The sequence below is a fragment of the Gouania willdenowi genome, chromosome 22, assembly GCF_900634775.1.
Source record: "Gouania willdenowi chromosome 22, fGouWil2.1, whole genome shotgun sequence".
Taxonomy (NCBI): Eukaryota; Metazoa; Chordata; class Actinopteri; order Blenniiformes; family Gobiesocidae; genus Gouania; species Gouania willdenowi.
Genome location: NC_041065.1, coordinates 11,841,768 through 11,860,807, shown reverse-complemented (window position 1 = coordinate 11,860,807; position 19,040 = coordinate 11,841,768). Strand labels below are relative to the sequence as shown.

The 19,040-nt window shown below is 36.9% G+C and overlaps 1 protein-coding gene across 2 annotated transcripts in view; it reads right to left on the bottom strand.

The window, feature by feature from the left end:
• Positions 1–8,375: 8,375 nt before the first annotated feature.
• slc25a21 (solute carrier family 25 member 21) overlaps positions 8,376–19,040 on the bottom strand; it is a 126,987-nt gene continuing 116,322 nt past the window's right edge. For both annotated transcript variants that reach the window (XM_028438562.1, XM_028438563.1), the window contains 5 exons: positions 15,812–15,919; positions 15,557–15,721; positions 13,124–13,305; positions 10,017–10,069; positions 8,376–9,149 (listed from right to left, as the gene is read on the bottom strand). In XM_028438562.1, the coding sequence (XP_028294363.1) occupies positions 9,088–9,149; positions 10,017–10,069; positions 13,124–13,305; positions 15,557–15,721; positions 15,812–15,919 (570 nt within the window). In that variant the 3' untranslated portion in view covers positions 8,376–9,087. The remainder of the gene's footprint in view (positions 9,150–10,016; positions 10,070–13,123; positions 13,306–15,556; positions 15,722–15,811; positions 15,920–19,040) is intronic.

Sequence of the window (19,040 nt, the reverse complement as noted above, 5' to 3'; positions counted from 1 at the left end):
TCATGACCCAAAAATGTATAAAATGAGATTCTTTAAAATGTGTGTAATCACTTCTTCATTCCATCATTATGCTCTATAGTTGTTTTTAAATAGTTTTCTAAGCAAAATGCTGTCGTCAGACAAAGGGAGGACCAAAAAGTTTCAGAGCCACTGATATAGAACACTATAGACACACACTAGAACTCACTCACACGTGCTGTCCCTGAGAGGAGAAAAAGACTAAAGTGGAACATATTGATCAGCTGTTTGTTAGTAAATGTGTCGGCAGCTGTGTTTTCATTTCCCTTGGAAATGAGAAAACATCTAAATAGTACAATAAAAACACCTGAATTTAGAAAAACCCACAAAATTATTATAAAAAAGTTTTTACTCTTTCATACTGAGGATTTTCCAGATATTTCCATATGGAAATGTATCATTATTGTTCACTGGAAACACGTTCAAAGTATAACTGTACTTTGTTGAAACTTTAGAAATAAAAAGTGAAAAACTGTAATGACATTTTTTATTTATTTTTTTTTACTTAATTTGAATTCAAATGATCGGATTTATATCGTATATTTCGCCATTTTGTGAAAAAAATTTCGAAATATGAGTTTTGGTCCATATTGCCCAGCCCTACTGCACACGTCTGCATGTGACGGTGGGCTTAGTTTTTTGAATATGCAATCTAAAGAAAAGGGGAAACACATTGTTAGTGTTTCAGGGTGCTTATTATGTGCTATTTTTTCCCATGTGTCCTTTGCTTTTTTGTGGTTGTTGTTGGTTATTGTTTGATAAAAGTCATTGTCCAATGGGGCGACGTTTTCACCACTTCTCCAGCCCATGTAAGAGCTGCAGAGAAGCTTTATTTATTGGATTAAGAGTACGTTGAATGAAGTGCAATTTATGCAAAGTATGGACACCTCCAGCACGCTCATGTAGACTAAATTGGCATTATCGGTCTAATGTTGGAGTCTGTAGAGCAATAACAATTGACAAATGTTGCACAATGAAATTGAATGTATCTTATTAAAATGTTTGGCCTTTTTTTGTGCATTTATAGATTCCTCGCTTTTTTCACGGAATTTAGACTCGACACACATTACAGGGTTGGGGTCAATGAAGTTCATTTTATGTCTTTAAATGTCAATGTTGAATTACAACTCAATTATGATTACGGTAACTGGCATTTTCCCCCAATTATAATTAAAATTACAATTATTATCCTACTGAAAGTCAATTGCAAATACTAAAGTTAAATTACAATTGAACACAATTATAGAGCTTGAAATCAATAATCTCATGACAACTTAACTTAGCTTCCTGTTAGCATCTCTTATGATAATGGATCAGTTTGGTCTTAAATCAGCTGTAAAATACAGCAAAAATGTTATATATCATGCAATTGTTATTTTATTTTTTCTAAATAGTAAAATGATCCGGACAAAAAGTGACGGGTAGTAAGAAAAGTTGATATGAAACATATTTTAATAATTAACTACGTATGTGTGAGCCAGAGAAGTGTAACATGGCTCCACAGTTTTATTGTGTTGAATTAAATTGTAACTGACAGTTTCTTTTTATAGAATTTCCATGCCAATTACAATTACAAATCAATTATCTGAACAGTTGTGAAATTACAAATATAATTGACACCAATCCTGACACACAATTGACAGTTTAAAGCAGCTAAACGCTGACTCTGGGTTTATATCGTGACCTCCCGACCTGTTTTACATGAGCAGGAAACTGTTTTTCATACTCACCCCTACAAGGCTCAGCACTTTCTATCACCATTCTCTCCAAGGTCGTGCGTTAAAAAAACGCTTTGTGGAAAAATAATGTTTTTTTTGTTTTTTGTTTTTTTTTTTTTACAACCGTAGCTCATTAAAAAGCAGTCCAGATGATACATTCATTCTCACCTCATTACATTTATTGAAACTTTTTTTTTTTCCCTGATTCCATTAAAAATAAACCTGCAATTTAAGTGCATGGTGTAAAGATTTCCTACAGTTAACTTCAGACATTTTAAGGAAAATGCATTGACTTTTAAAATAAACTGTGACACATTGAAATAAAGTATAAAAAAAAATCAATGCAAGGACAATTTTTATTGAACTTGTTGGGATTTTAAAAAAAAATGTCTGTCAAAGATTGTCTTATGTTTTCCATTTTTAAAAAATAAATTTCTTCCCAAAAAATAAAATAAATCAAAAATAGATGAATAAAAATGAATAAATGTACAGCCCATGTTAGGTGGGCTACTGGGCCGAACCAGAAAAATATAAATTTCTTTGAGGGAAAAAATGCAATCAGATTTTTATTTTGCCCTAATTTGCTCTCAACTTTGAACAATATGTGTGATTGACTTCTTAGAACATCCTAAAGCATAACCCAATCATATTAATGTCTATATTTGACCTTAAGGATTGTTGAATTTGCATCATTAAAAAAAAGAAGTTAATGGTAGGGATTTCTACAGGACTGTGTGTGAAATAGTCAGTTTTGAGGAAAAAATTAGTTATACCAACGATTTGTGATGAAATCCTTAAATAATGAGCATAGAAATATTGCAGACTTCCATTTGTCAGATAATATATACAGTATATATTTTTTACCTTGTCTGCACATGCTGGTGAAGGTCAACACTACAAAAAGTGCAATCTTTTCACGACAGCAATACATGTTTTATTATTGCAATTAAATAAATTAATTTATTTTATTGCATAATTGTGACCATCCCCTAAAGAAGCGAGAAACACTTCATTAAAGGGAGGATATAAAAGGAGATGTCAGTGTTATGCCTCTAGGTGAGAGGGAACAGGGAAGAGGGAGTCAGGGTAGGACAATGGAAGGGGTGGGGAAGAGTGGACTAATTTTAGGTGAGAGTGCAATGTGATGTTACAGTTGTGCATATTGTGCTGTGTAATCAGGTCTCATTATCTGTCCAGACCAGCCCACTGGAAACCATGTAGAATCAGTTATTAAGTCAGTGATACTCAACATATGTCTTCATTTTAATTATTATTCCCCCAGAAAACCACAAACTTTTTAGCCCCTTCTTACCTATTTTCTTTCACTTTTTTTGCAACTTCCGTTGTCACATTTTTGTCCCTTTTAAAAATGTTTTGACACTTTTTTTTTCTCCAGATTTTAGCTTCATTTTGCCAATAATAAATCTCCCTGTTTTCCTATTTTTTGTCCATTTTCATTGTCTTTTTGACACTTTTATTCAATTTTTGTCCTTTCTTTGACCATTTTTGTGACCTTTCATCCAAAAATACTAACTTATGCCCAATAAATAACACTTCTTTCCCTTTTTTTTTTTTACCTTGTTCACTAAAATTTGCCACATTTTGCATATTTAAGCTACCCTTTGCCATTACATATCACCTGTTTCCTCTTTTTTTTTTTTTGCCCAATTATTTGGTCACTCTCTAATGCTTTTTTGCCCACTGTGGTCTCTATTCACTCTTTTTTTTTAAAATTTTTTTTTTTTTTTTTTGCCACCGGTGATTACATTTTCATGACTTGTATTGGAGTGAATTCAGAAAATGAAGAAACTTGCACCGCCCCACATAAACCATCTGATGGCTCATGTCAGACGGCCAGTCCACCCCTGGTTCAGCCTGCAGTCTGGTGACAAATGTGGAGAAATCGAAGCTGAAATCATTTAATTTGTGGACTTAGAAGAACAGAAATATTAGCAACTGAACCATCCAGTGATAATATGTTTTCTTAATCATTTTCATTTTAAACAAAATCCAAATAGAGAGCTCTGGCGGGGCGGATTTGGCCTCCAAACATTTTCATTGGTCTGCTGTCTGAAGGTCATCAGACACCATGTGACCCTATTGCCACAAAGAGTCGACTGGAGGAAAAACCACACTGTGGCGTCTGAAAAAAAAAAAACTCCCGACATGTTTGCTACATGATGTAAAAATACTTCACTGGAGTTTTTTCTCGAGTAGAAAAGCTGCACGGTAATAAATGATGTGTCAGTGGAACAAGCCTCGTCTAGCCCCTGCACTGCAGTGGAAACCAGACTCCTGGACACCTTTTAGCCTCTCACCTGCAGCTCTTTCCTTTCACACAACAACACTCTCTGTTTGGAAAAAGCTTAGGAGTTGTGTTTTTTTTTCTACTTCCTGTGTTACCACATAAACAACTCCACAGCCTGTGTGTCAACAGTCCCTGTCCCAATGCAGGAGCTGATTTGACTTGGAAATCACTCTCTATCCCTGTATCCAGTGGTCACGGACCGTTGCTCGGTGATCGTCATTTTTTTCCTGTCTCTGACCGTACGTGAACCACATCACAGGGGCGTGATGATCATACACTGGCAGCAGTAGCAGCTCAGGCCTCACAGCTATCATTTCTACCATCCACCATTCATCTCAGACAGAAAATAACTCTCCCAGTGGCACGAGAGGCTTGTTCCACTAACCTCAGCCTGCACACAACAAGGTCAAAAGGCTTTTTCCTTTTAACTCAGCGACACAAACTTCACTCCGTCTCCTTCTGACTCACAGAGAAATGAAATGTGGTCGTCTCTAATTGACACCAGCGTTTCAAACACCATGTCTGAGAGTCTTAATACTTTCTGTTTTTGTTGTGGAACGTTGGTCAGCTTCAGGATTGGGGTCAATCACATTTTTCGGTTGCAATTACGCTTTTAATTACCCATATTTAATTATGATTACAGTGACATGAGCATTTTTTCTCAATTACAATCAAATTTCAATTATTTTTTTCATCATCAGATGGTCTTTTTTTTTTTTTTTTTACTTTGTCTGCATATGCTGTTGAAGGGCAACACTTACATATAGTGAAATCTTTTTACGATGTTTTGTTATTGCAATCAAATAAATGAATTAATTTTTTGGCATAATTGTGACCATCACCATCCCTCCCTAAGGGAAGGGTAAGAAACATTTTATTAAAGGGAGAATATAAAAAGAGAGGGCAGTGTTACGCCTAAGTGATGGGGGAGGGAACAGGGAAGAGGGAGTCAGGGTAGGAAAATGGAAGGGGTGGGGAATAGTCGACCTTTTTAATGTGATGTTAAACAATTTTGTTCTCAATTACTAAAGTTCAACTACAATGAATCACAATTACTGAGCCTGTGTTAGCTTTCTGTTAGCATCTCTAATGCTAACGGGTCCTAAATTAGCTGTAAAACACACTAAAAACAATTATTTATCATCTAATTTCTTTCCTATCTATTTTGTTACTTTGTTAGGCTTCATAATCAATGAAAATATAGGTTTTAATATATTTATGGTGTTGGCGTCTGAGCCTTTTTTTTGTCTCAGTATAGCCCTATATTTGATTATTTTTAAATGATAAAATGTGGGAAGGCTTTATTATTTATTTATTTCCTATTGTTTACCTTATTAAGCTTTCTAATACATAAAAATATAGGTTTTAATATTTATGGTGTGAGTCTTTCTCGTGTCAATATACCCCTCGATTGCATTTTTTTTTTTTAAATGATAAAATGTGGGAAAGCTTGATATGAAACATATTTTAATAACTGTTAACTACATATGTGACCTGCATTACATTTTAATAAATTATGTATATGATGAGTTTTATATAATTTTTTTATGGCAATTCCAATTACAAAGCCAATCATCTAAACTCAATTACAATTTAATTATGACAGCAACAGATTTTTTAAAATTATAATTATGCCATAATTGTAATTATTATTACGCGATTACAATTATAAGTGACGCTGGTTAGCTTTAGATGGAGGCGAGGCCTCGAAATGGCATCGTTTTAAAGCACTGGACACGTGTTTATGATTAATTACGTTGGGTCTGACTTCAGTGTCATATGGTTATCTTTATTTCCCTGCATGCAATCAGGAACAAGACAGAGTAACACTGAGCAGAGAGTAACACCAGCTGAATAATACACCACTTGACGTGCGCACTTTCTTCTCATTAGGCTTTTTTTTTTTTTTTCCACCATTTTTTTTTCTCCAAGCAGCTGACAACCGACAGTGTTTTCTTAATGTGCTGAAACAACAACGTTGAGCACACAGAAGAAGAAGAAGAAAGAAATTAGTATCGTGTTTGGTGAGAAATCCCATCTGGTGCTGTGACATAGTGTCAGATTGCATGGCTGGATGTCTTGAACATGTATGTGTAAAGTATTATTTAAGTGCAAATTTGTATTGGCACAGACAGACAGAGTGCCCTGCCCTTGATTGTTAGAGTGAAACGTCCCAATGAAGATACACGCCAAGAATGTTGTCCATGTTCCTGTTGAAGATTTATGACTCGCACGGGTACTGATATATCCTGCTTAAGTATAAATAATGTTACTGGATTTAAATTGTACTCAAGTACAAGTACAAGTAAAAAGTAGCTCAATGAAATAGTACTTAAAGTAAAAGTTACTGTAGTTACTTTCACCCCCCACGTTTATTTTTGGTAATAAATCTTGTCACGGTTCACTACTTAAGTACAAGTAAAATTACTGATTTAGAAATATACTCAAAAAAGTACAAGTACCCATAAAAGTAACTCAATTACAGTAACATGAGTACTTAGTAATCCATTATTTTCACCTCTGTTTGTTACTTTCACCCATAAATCATTCATAACATCTCATGTATAAACTTAAAAAGGGAAAAACCAAATCTTGCACAATTGGAACTTCATTTATTTTCCACAAAGGCATCTGTATAAAATAAAATGTAACATATTTAATACCTTTTTAACTACATATGTGTAGAACTGTAATATGGTTCCCCAGTTTTGCGTTAAATTCTATATTTGACAATTTTTATAGAATTTTTGAGAATCGTAATATTTTCTGTTTTTGTTGTGAAACGTTGGTCAGCTTCATGGTTGGGGTCAATTACATTTTTCAATTACAATTATGCTTTCAATTACCCATATTCAATTGGAACTGAATTTATTTTCCACAAATCCTCAGACTTTAAGTATAGCTACATTTATGAACTCTGAAATCTGATTGGTCGGCTATGATGTGATGCGTTCGGTTGTTGTCTGGTCATTTCAGTTTATGTAGTCACACAATGAGCGTTAGTCAGGGGTGGACTAGGACACAAATTCAGTCATTTTCTGCCCAGACCAGAACCCAGAGGACACAGAAGCCATTATTAAGTTAATAATGCTCAACACGTGGCTCTTTATGTATTCATTTTTGTGATTATTATTCCTCCAGAAAACCCTAAAAGGGGGAAACTTTTTAATCCCTTTTTATCTATTTGCTTTTTTGTCAATTTTTGCAAGTTCTTTTGAAGACCTTTATTCAATTAATGTCCTTTATTTTCTTTTTATTTTTGTCCACTTTTCATCCAAATAAGCTAACTTTTGCCCAATAAATACCACTTGGTTCCTTTTCCCCTTACATTTTCCCTCCTTTTGTTTAACATTTTTGCCTTTTTTCACTATTGTTTGCCACATTTTGCTCATCAAAGCTACCCTTTGCCATTACATTCCTTTTTATTTGCCCATTTTCCGGTTACTCTTAACTGCTTTTGGCTGATTTTAGTCCCTTTTCACTCTTTTCATGCAACGTTTTAGCCACTTTTGAACCATTTTTACTATATATGCGTCAACTCGCTCGTCGGCCCACTGGGACGATGCACGATATGCCAGTTGGCCAGTACACCCCTACTGTTGATCTCTTTAACACAAATAATAATCATTTACTCAGTAACGGTTGTGTGTCGAAAAAGTACTTAAGTACAAGTAAAATTATTACCCATAAAGTACCCACTCAATTACAGCTGTAACACGAGTACTTGTAATCCATTACTTTCAGGTAAAGAAGGCTTTGTTTTGTTGCCATAGCTACAAGAATACAGATCTGTCAAAGCTGAAACAAACATAAGGTTATTGAGCACTTTAAGATAAAATGATGATATGATATGATATGATGAGATACCATTATGAGAAGAGTTCCTGCAGGCATGTTTGAAAACTCTCCAGCTTGTTGTTTTAACTCGGGCTGAAAGTATGTTGAGGCGCTGCCTCTTTGCCGCAGAGAAAGAGAAGACTGACACTTGGTTGGCTGACACGTGTCTACGGTTGACAGGTTTCAAACAACATAAAGCTCAGACGGGAGAGTGACAAGGAGGAGGAGGAGGGTGATGAAGTAGTGAAGTGGAGCAAGGTGATACCTTTATATCAGAGCCAAGCTGGAGAAAGAACCAAAAAAAAAAAACAAGAACTCATCCACTGAAGACAAACACAGTGTGGAAACATTTGTGCAAGCAGTCAGTTATTACATGGGCCTGTTTTGAAGAAGAAATGACGGGAACCCAACGGTGTTGTAAAACTCCAGTTGAGCTAAAGCACAAAAACACGTCATGCAAAAACGAAACAAAGGAAAAACAACTGGAGACGAGCCTGAGAAACATCAGTTTTATTGCTGCAGAAACCGTACAAGACTGAACATTACATGTGTGATCATAGAACGCACACACACACACACACGTTAATGAGTCATAGAACATAATCAGTTATGCATGTGTGCATACGGACATAAAGCTTCACAGTGTGCAGTATTTAAGGCCAAATGTGCATCTTTGATAGTGTCATTTTCATATTAAAGCTAGAACAGAATCAATCTCTGGGATGTACAGTATTTATTCATGTTTGGATTCATATTTTAAAAATGAATCAATTTAAAATAGCCAAAAATAGTGATGCTCGTCACTAAATTTGAATGTAAGCTTAATCCTAGACATATTCTGAGTATAGTATGTCTGGGAACCTCTTTTCCAGATTAGAAACTACATTCTTTTTAGAAATCATAAATCCCTTATTTGATAGATTTGAAATTACAGGAGCAACACTGTCTTCATTTTAAGGACTGACTGATAACTGACACTATTCAGCTCTATTCAAGTTTTGTGTAATGGACTTGCATAAAAAAGAAATTCAGTTCTGTATTTGGCATGAGAGCAGCTACTGTACGTATACTAAAGCTTTAAAAAAAAAAAAAAAAAAAATCTTTAAAATCCATATTTTACACGGATGTAAACCCTATGTAACAATACTGATAAAAAGATGATTAAAAAGGCACCAATGTGAGTCTCCAGCTCTGTTTTCCTGCAGGTCACCAGTTATTCTTCAGCCATTCAGACACATATTCATAGACCAACAACATCACTGCTCCACCTGAAACACATCATAACACACAGTCACACACCAACAACCAAAAAACAATGACTCACTAATAGATAGATTTTTAGATTTGAGTTCAGAGTAGTGAATGGACACACATTTATAGCAGTTTTATTTCTCATTTTAAATTCCAACACATATATGCTATTATTGAGTCATTTTTTGTCATCAAATATACTAAAACAGTGGTTCTCCCTTAGAAAACTATCGAAAAACATCGTGACCCCATTTTAATATCAAGAATTTCTGGCGACCCCCAAAGACATCTTCTTTTTTTTCTAGAATTAGTTTTGATCATGTTTCACCCCAGATATTTATATATTTTTACTGCATTTTAGTTGAACTAGATTTATATTTATAAGTGAAAGTATAGAATTACAGTTGTTTAAGATTGTGTTGTTTTAATTAATTAAAAAAAAAAGAAAAATAATTAAATAAAATTCAAAAATCAATTTGACTTTGTCAGATATTCCAGGCAAACCAATTTAAAGTCCAGGTGACCCCACATAGGGTCCAGACCCCAAGGTTGAAAAACACTGATCTTGTGGCTCCTGAATAAAGGTATTTCTATAGTTTTTTATGGGACCAAGACTGACACTTTATTTATTAATTTTACTCTCTCTCAAGTTCCCCCTGTAGTAGTGCCATTGCGTACCCCTAGGGGTACACGCACCCCCATTTGAGAAACACTGCACTAAAAGAACTGCAGATTAATATGCCTGAAAAATATACTTTATTTGAGACACTGTTACACACTGACTTCCATCCAATACTGAGAATTAGACTTTTTGAAAAAGACTTAAAAATGTGTTAAAAATACACCATAAAGTCAGTGTCTGCATAAGGAAGTGTTGTTCTTACCTGGTCCAAGCCTCATTATCTTAGGAACCAGTCCTTTGTACAGAGCCAGATATCTGAAAAATGTGGATGACAAGTGAAATATTCACATTACAAAATGAACCTGAAATCAGACGAGTATTATTGGGAAATTAAAACACTGTACATTTCTTTTTTTTTTCTTCTTTTTTTAATAATTTTTTTGAAAAGCATCGACAATGTACAGCTGACGAAACAAAATGCTTATATGTATATTCACATCAAATACACATTTAAAGTGCAGACATCCTATACAACTGTTAACTTTCTTTTCTTTTTTAATCTACATATATGTATATAAACACATACATGTATAGACAAACAGGTTCAAATATTCTGGCAAAAAAAAAAACCTCATGTCGCTTTTCTAATATTTATAGATTTTGTTTGTTTGTGAGGATATTCAGATATTTTTTTTAATAACAAAAAGTAATAAATCTGAAAGATGAATCAGCCTCTATAAAAAACATTATGACTGAAGCTAAAATTAGAGGAAAACCACAAACACTTTATTAAAACCTTTTAATCAACCCAGACTGTGTGACAACTACAGCCGTCTGTTATTGTCACAACGGCTTTTGTTCTAAAATGGACAATTTCCATAATGATGTATTCTAACCCTGAAAACTATGAATTCTCTTCATTTATTTGCCATGTTTTTCCCTTACTGGGCTCCTTTTCATGCATGCGTCTGCCTGTCTGTCTGTCTGTCTGTCTGTCAGTCAGTCTGTCTATCACCCCTTTCAGGTCTAAAGTGTCCGAGTACCTGCTGCTTAATGCATTCAAGCTGATCAGTGGCTGGCGGCCTGTGCCTCGTGCTCCCTGTCCCGCTCCCTGCCCCCGCTACTGATGGCGTTAATAAGGCTCGACCCACTTCCTCCTTGGCCCTGTGTCTGATTAGATTGACCCGTGGAGCGCCGCGCGGCTCGTTAGGCTCTGCTTAACGACGTCTCCCATAGGGACCACTAATTAGCTGGGACTGTGTTGTGTTAGGGCAGGGGACTGGATGTGGCACCCTGCGACAACAATGTTCCACTGCTATTCTTACTGCAACCACTAACTACAAACATGTCGCTGGGCCTTGTCTCATGGGGGGGTAGGGTAGTGGAACGCCCGCGGCAATCACTAACATAACATTCATCTTTTCTTGAAGCCTCCATTTACAGCTGTCATTCCAACAGTCGGGTATATACATATATATATTTACCGCTATTGCACCATAGACTAAATGTATCACACTTTAAAGCAGTGGTTCTCAAACAAGCACCCCTTTTCTCTTATTTCTGAACCCCAAGTTCCCCCGTTATCCAACAGAATACTATGAAAAAACAACTATAGAGCAAAATGATGGAAGGAATGAGTCATAACACATTTTAAAGCAGGGGTTCTCAACTGGTTTCACCCTGGGACCCACATTTTGCAACACCTTTTTTTTTTTTTTTTTTTTAAATGCTTCAGACCAGGTTTAGTTTTTCAAAAATAGCTCTTGAAAACACACATACATAATCTTTTTTAAAACATAAATATATATATATATATATATATAAAGTTTCTTTCAAGTCCAACATGACAGACATTACTGTCAGTACTTATTTATTTTTGACCAGCTGTCCGCGACCCACCCAGTGCTGGTCCGTGACCCACTTTTAGGTCCCGACCCACCAGTTGAGAATCACTGTTTTAAAGAACCTTATTTTGTAAATAAGTGGAATAAAACAGTATTTAGTGCCTCCTGAAGAGATTTATTTCCAATGTTTCTTTCATTTACATTTGACAGTCATCTCCCACCTGATGTGGGACCAAGACTGACCCTTGTATTTTCACTTCCTGTTCTAATAGGGCTGCACGATTATCAGAACCAGGGGGGAACTTGCTTTTGTTACAGCCGCTCAAGAAAGTATCACAAATAAAAGAATAAATGTTAAATAAGTGAATAATTAAGTAAAAGACTGTTAAAAATAAGGATTAGATACAAACACATTACAGTAGTAAAAAGCAACGTAAGATAGATAATAATACAAATATGAAACAGATATGGCTAAAATGATAGTCATGATTATTTTGATCAATCTTCACAGTAATCACAATTATTTGTCATATTAGGGAGAAAAAAATCTGTTTTTATTACACTACTTTTAAACAAACAATATGTGTTTAGTTTACAGTGCATTATTAAGCTTTACAATTGAATTATAATTACAAAAAATTAACCCAAGAAATTAAAATGTACCAAAGGTTAACTGAATAAATGCACTATTAAATGTAAATATTGCCGTCTATCAGCTTAATTTAATCGTGGTAACCAAAATCGCGATAACGATTAAAATTGGATTAATTGTGCAGCCCTAAGACTATTTCTATCATCATTCTGTGCATTATTTTGGTGTAATTTTGTGTATTTTGTTTTTGTCTGTTCTTCTTCTTATTCAATATATGCTTTTTTTTTAATCTTATTTGGTGTGTTATTGTTGTCGCTTTTGTGTGTTGTTGTATTGTTTGAGTTATTCTCTCTCAGTGTGTGTTTTTGGTCACGTTTTGTGTTTTGCTTCAAATAGTAAGTATTTTTCTCTGTTAGTGTTTGTTCTTTTTATTATTCAGTATATTTTTCTTTTATTCTGTGTGTTTTTGTTGTCATTTTGTGAGTTGCTGGTAATTATTAGTATGATTGTCATTTTTAACTAAACATAAACATTATCAAACCCCATATTTGTAATGCTTTCATTTGTTTATTTTCCTCTCTCTCTCTCATGTACCCCTGCAGTGCCGTGGCGTACCCCCATTTGAGAAACACTGCTTTAGGGGAACATATGCCAGAGTCTAAGGGAACTGCAGCTGTACATTAAACTGCTCATGCACTTCCTCTATAGATAGAATCGGAAATTCTCCCCTCGTAATCAAACCCGCTGCCGTTGCTGCATTCGTCATCCCTGACAGCTAGCTTGGCGGCGAACCAATTATCAATTGCTAGAAAAACACACAAAGTGGTTTAATTATTCCTGGATGTATTAGTGACAGTGCATCAAGTGGTTCCTCCAGAATCCCCCCACACATTCCCTCCTCCCCACCCTCCCGTCTGTGTGCATATTGCATACCCCTCCTCGCGGTACACCAGCGCCATGGTCTGGAAGCAGGTGCGATACTTGATCTCTCCCGGCACTGGCTGTGGGCCCTGGATGCGGCTCTTGGCGACGTCAAAGGGAATGTTCACACAGGAGGAGATGGTCCCAGATGTTAGACCGATTGCAAATTTCCTCAGAAACTCAAGTGTAGGATCCTTTAAAAGAAAAGAAAGTTATGAATAGCAGAAGAAAAAAAAAACTGTTGCAACTGGCAATGGTAAACTGGTAGCCCCCAAAGTAAGCACACAAAATGACTCCAAAAACACAGGAAATCACAGAAAAAAAATTACGAAACAGCAGAAGGACATACGTTTATTCTAAAAACACAAATGATGAATACAAATGTTTGAAAAAATAACTGAAAAAATCTAAAACAAAAAAACTTAAATGCCTCCAAAAATACACAAAACAACAACAAAAACATAAAATTGAAGAATTTACAAAATGACTTCAAAAACACAAAAAATGACTCTAAAAACACACAAACAACAAAATTAAACAACAACCAAAGTCCAAAAAAAGACAAAAACACACAAAATAACAATATAAATAGAGAAAATGACTCCAAAAACACTCAAAATACGGAAAAAGACATAAATTGACAAGATGATTACATATGCACAAACAACTGAAATATGTAGAAAAATACACAAAATACAAATAAATGAATCCAAAAACACACAAGGCTATAACAAAAATACAGTCCAAAATTACCTAAATCAACAACAAAAACACACTAAACAAAAATAATCCACAAAATTGTTCCAAAACACACAGAACCACAAAAAATACACAAAATGAATCTCAAAACACACAAAAAGAACAACAAAACACACGAAATTACAAAATAAAAACAAAAGCCCTTCAATCTTTACTGTAATAACACTCATTGGTCATTATTCTAAATGCTGGCATAAATGTTGGTAACATGGCCCTCGAATCAGTAATTCATTTTTTGTGGCCCCCACTTTAGAAGAAGTTGTCAATCTGTTCTAATGGGTCAACATGATGTACTTTACAAATGTGTCTGCTACCAGAAACTAAAGCGTTACATTTGGTTCCAAAGAACTGGATAATCAATAACCAAAAAAAACAAGCACAGGAAGTGGAAGCAGTGAAAGTGAGCGCGAGCATGAGTGGACTTGTGCATATGATTGCAAAGCTAGCATAAAAGCCCTGATCATTTTATGGTAGCGGGGGGTAAATTAGTACTTCCTGACTGTGGTGCAGCATTCTGATTGGCAGAACAGAAGCACATGTTTTTTGGGGGAGCCAAGACAGAGGATTTATAAACAGGGTTCATGCAGACAGACTGGGGAGGCATATGGGGACAATTTGGGTAATTGGGCTGTGACTCGGCACAGGGGTATTACTGTACCAAAGAGGGCCAGACTCAGAGAGCTCTGACAGCTAATTGGCCAGGATATCTTTACAAATGACAGAAGCCTCACTGGTCCGGGCCTTTCTCAAGCGACTGGACACCCTGAGAGCCGTGGTAAATCAACAGCTAATCCCACTTTTTCAGGTTTTTTTTTTTTTTTTTCAAGCGGGATGTGAGGAAGTGTGTAACATAGCCGCAGCCTAAGTACACCCATCGACCCACTTCCTAACAGCCTAAAGCAAACATCTCCTTACACATTCGCTGGTGAATGATGGCAGTGTGCTATCTGCCTCAGCTGGGATATTCAAATGTCATCTCGAGGCAAGCACAACCTCGGTGGTCAGAATTTGACTACAGACACGTTTGGGTTGCAAGGTCGTCTCTCACATTGCTGACAAAGTGCAGTGAAGAAATGCCACTAAATGCTCCATCTACACTATATGCTGATGATACCCGTCTAGATACTGAATCACATGATCATATCCTATTCTAATGAAGACAGTAAACAGAAAAACCCAACAGAATAGTCACATATGAAGGATGTCCGTATATCATCTCTGACTCAACAAATGCTAAAATATAGCCAAACCTTGTCTCTCACTGTAACCGCCTCTTGGGAATAACACTGTTGTCTGCTTCCAATTAGTTCATCGGAGTTAATCTAATGCTCTAGTATGTACACGTGGAACCAGCGTATGGTAACGTTTCCATTAAACAAAATTAACTTTTGTTTAGGCCATCAGGACCTGCCGGATGTGTAATCTGAAACCATGAGGATGTTATGAAGAGCAAACATGCGAAGTATTAGCTGGGACTGATCTTAAAAGCTCCTCGCTGATTATTGTTTCCTACTTCCCCAATGGCTAAATAATTATATACATGTCTATCACACAGCCTCAGGTTGTCAAAATCCACGTGTAGTCACCAGTGGAAAGCTAGTGTGGCGTTTTAGTCACCTGATTTAGGAAAAAAAACTCAAAACAAACAGGTCAGAATGTAGAGGAAGATTTCAGTTGGCATATTACCGGGCTGGAGGGGAAAGAATCCTTCACGTTGAAGTAGAAACCAAAGTAGATCATGTTGAAAACTCCATGGCGTCCAAGTGTTGATGTTAGTCCTTTATTCAGGCCCTTCAGTCCAAAGCCATCCGACTTGATTATGCGTCTCGCTTGGGCAAAAGACGAGGGTTGCTGTTTTGGCATGAAACGGACGTGTCAGAGAGGCTTCTCATGAAGAAGTGCACTTTACCGTTCCTTTAAAGGTATTTCATTTCACTCTACCTCTTTAAAGGAATCCCTGTTGGCCTGGAGACTGACTTTGACCACTTCAAATGGATTGACGACCACAGCCTCAGTTAAGCCTGAGCCAAGACCCGCGACAGACAGAGCCTGAATAGATTGTAGACATATTTGGGACTGAGGGATAATCATATTTGGTTTGAAGAAACTGTAAAACAGACAAACTCAAGCAGACGTTGGGGCCTCAATGACCTGTGAAACCGTTGCCTTCGGGATTTTCTTTGTCTCGCCTGAAATAGAAACTTGTTTCATGGCAGTCACTGGATGGCAAATATTTGAGGAAACAAAGCGAGACCTGTTTGCTTTCATTTAAAACACAGTTAGATGGTAGATAAGAACAAGAGGAAGGCAAAGGAGGGTGAATCAGGTATTGAAGCATCCAATGTCCCATGTAAGGAATGGAAACGTGTAAAGAAAATGCCTTTTTCCATTTACTAAAGTATCTATTTATATATCATGGGATCTAAATAGTATGTTTCAACCATGCACCATGCCAGAAATGTCTGCATTAAAGGGGAAGTGTAACACTTTGACATTTGGATATATTTTGATTAATTGGTAGTGAAGCATTACTGTTTCATTGGTACTTTTGTGTGTTTTTTGTGTTATTTATAGCAATGCGAGCCTTTTGAAAGCCACAACTTTTGAGCATGTGATTCGCCATTTTGTGTGGGACGTCAACGGCTGGCGGACATCGCTCCTTGCTCAGAAATATACGTTTCAGTGTCTTTAAACAACCCCAAGAACATGGCCAGAAGCATGACCTAATCTTTGAGACAAACAAACCAGCTGCTAAGCTAGGCTAGCAGGTGATCGCTAACAGCCAGAAAAAAAAAACAACTTCATCATGTATGTTGAGTTGGTGAAGCTACAGACCAAGAAAGCAGAGGAGAAGTAGAAGATAGTGGACCTGGAGAGCTGAGTGAGATCAAATAATGATGTTATCATCACTGGCCTCCATAGAAAGCCCTGGTCCTTTCCCAGAGCGTGGCTATGGAGAATGTTACAGCTGGAGGTCAAGGGGCTTTTGAGATGGAGAACATCTAACTGACCCCGTGACTGTATTTCAGGGTTTTTTTTTTTTAACACAAAACGTAAGATCAAGATGCTTAAAGAGGAAAGAAAGATTAAAGGCTCCAAGGTTTTCATGAATGAGCAACAGGCAGAGGATTTGGAGAATGCTGCGTTATTTCCATGGGCTCAAAGGTGGGCGTGGAGAGCTGGTGAGTGAGTGGGAGGGACCACTGGGTCAAACGTACCTTCTTGGTGTCACTGCTGTTAGGGGGTCAGCACCGCAAAAAGGGGGCAACGAAGAACCGCACAAAGTAACAAAGTGGTGGAACTAGGGCTGGGCGATATGGAGCAAAACTCATATCTAGATATTTTTTCTCAAAATGGCGATATACGATATAAACGATATAAACCTTCAGATTTTTTACTCAATAAACTCTCGCCTGAAAAACCATTCTGGGTGAAATTTGCTGATGAAAAATGCCACACAGGCACATTTGTGAACAAACAGCTGCAAATATGTGACACTTTAGTCTGCTATAAGGGACAGCACGTGTGAGTGAGTTCTGTAGTGTGGCTTGTTTAGGGGAGGGTCTGGATTAGGAGAAGCTGTTCTGAGAAGTAGTGAGAGCAGCGACTCCTAAAACAAGTATTTTGATACAAAATAAGCAACAAAATAATACTGTATATACAGTATACATTGATAAAAGCGAACGTGGCTCAGTGGTAGAGTAGGTCATCCAATAACCCGAAGGGTTGGGGGTTTGAATTCCACTCTAGCCAATTTATTGTCGTTGTGTCCTTGGGCAAAGCACTTTACCCACATTGCCTAGAATGAATGTGGTGCGTGAGTGAGTGTTGGTGGTGGTGAGAGGGACCAATGGTGCACTATGGCAGCCTCATTTCTGTCAGTCTGCCTCAGTGCAGCTGTGGCTACAATAGTAGCTTCCCACCATCGTGTGTGGAATGAAATAATAATGCACATCAATGTAAAGTGCTTTGAGTGTCTAAGAAAAAGTGCAATATCAAATCAAATGCATTATTATATTACAAAATAGAAAACTTGATACATCTTGAATCTCGATATATCGCTCAGCCCTAGGTGGAATGCTGCTGGACAACAACAGTATCCATATATTTATATGCCATAAATGCAAAGGTAAATTAAGATTATTTTCATTTAAAGGAAATATATACTTATCATAATGCACATAATGTATAACAAAGAACCCAGTGGACTTAATCAAGGGCACTGGGAGTGTTTCACTTCTCCTTTAGGTGTGTATGTGTGTGCATGCTCGCATAGACTCGTAATAGAACATGTCAAGAACGTGTCTATAGCTCATTACTCTTCGACAGTCTTTATCCTGCTGTCAGAGCCCCGGGACCCATCCTCTCAGACATGCCTCGCAATGTTTACACAGCCAGCTAGTCACGTTTTAATTCCTTTTTTTTTTTTTTTTTGGTATTATTACTGTGTGTCCTCATTAATCAGAGTGAAGGCATTCAGCTGCACATTGCTGAATAGAATGGTGAGAGCAATTCAGAGCCCATCTGTAATTCTTCGCTGCTAATGATGTGATGTGATTACTGCACTTGATATGTAAGGGCTTTTAGGGGAAATGGGGTCGGAGGCACTTGAGGAAGAGGAAAAGCAGGAAGTAGATAGTGAGAATAAGGCGAGGTGAGAGGGGGAGGAGAGGATGATGAATGGAGACAGGTAAACAGTTCTCCACCAATGGCTGTAAAAACAAACCCAGGATATTCATCTGCTGCCTAGGCGGCTCCGACACCCAGTTACAGGTAATGCATCCATCATGGCTGACACTTGACTGCCACCTGAAAAGGGCTGTGTGTGGTAACCGCACCCTGGTAAAGTGAATCTGTCCACCTTAAAACTCCGACTTTAAATAATGGAAAACCAATTACTCAGGGAAGATTGAGCCACGTGTACAGTGTATTCATGATGCAATATAACCGGTCTCAAGAGAACTGGCTGTAAAACACACCACAGCGTAGTTAAACACAGCAACAGGCGTAGTTTTGGTTCTTCTCTCAAACTCTGAAACACAAATGCAACCAAAAAAAAAAAATGGTATTATTTTGGTTCCAAATGGTGTCCTTGGTTCTCTTCTGTGCAGACGTTTACCCTGAATGAAAACAAGCGTGTGAGATTTAGTGGAGTGTAGTGGTGAGGGTT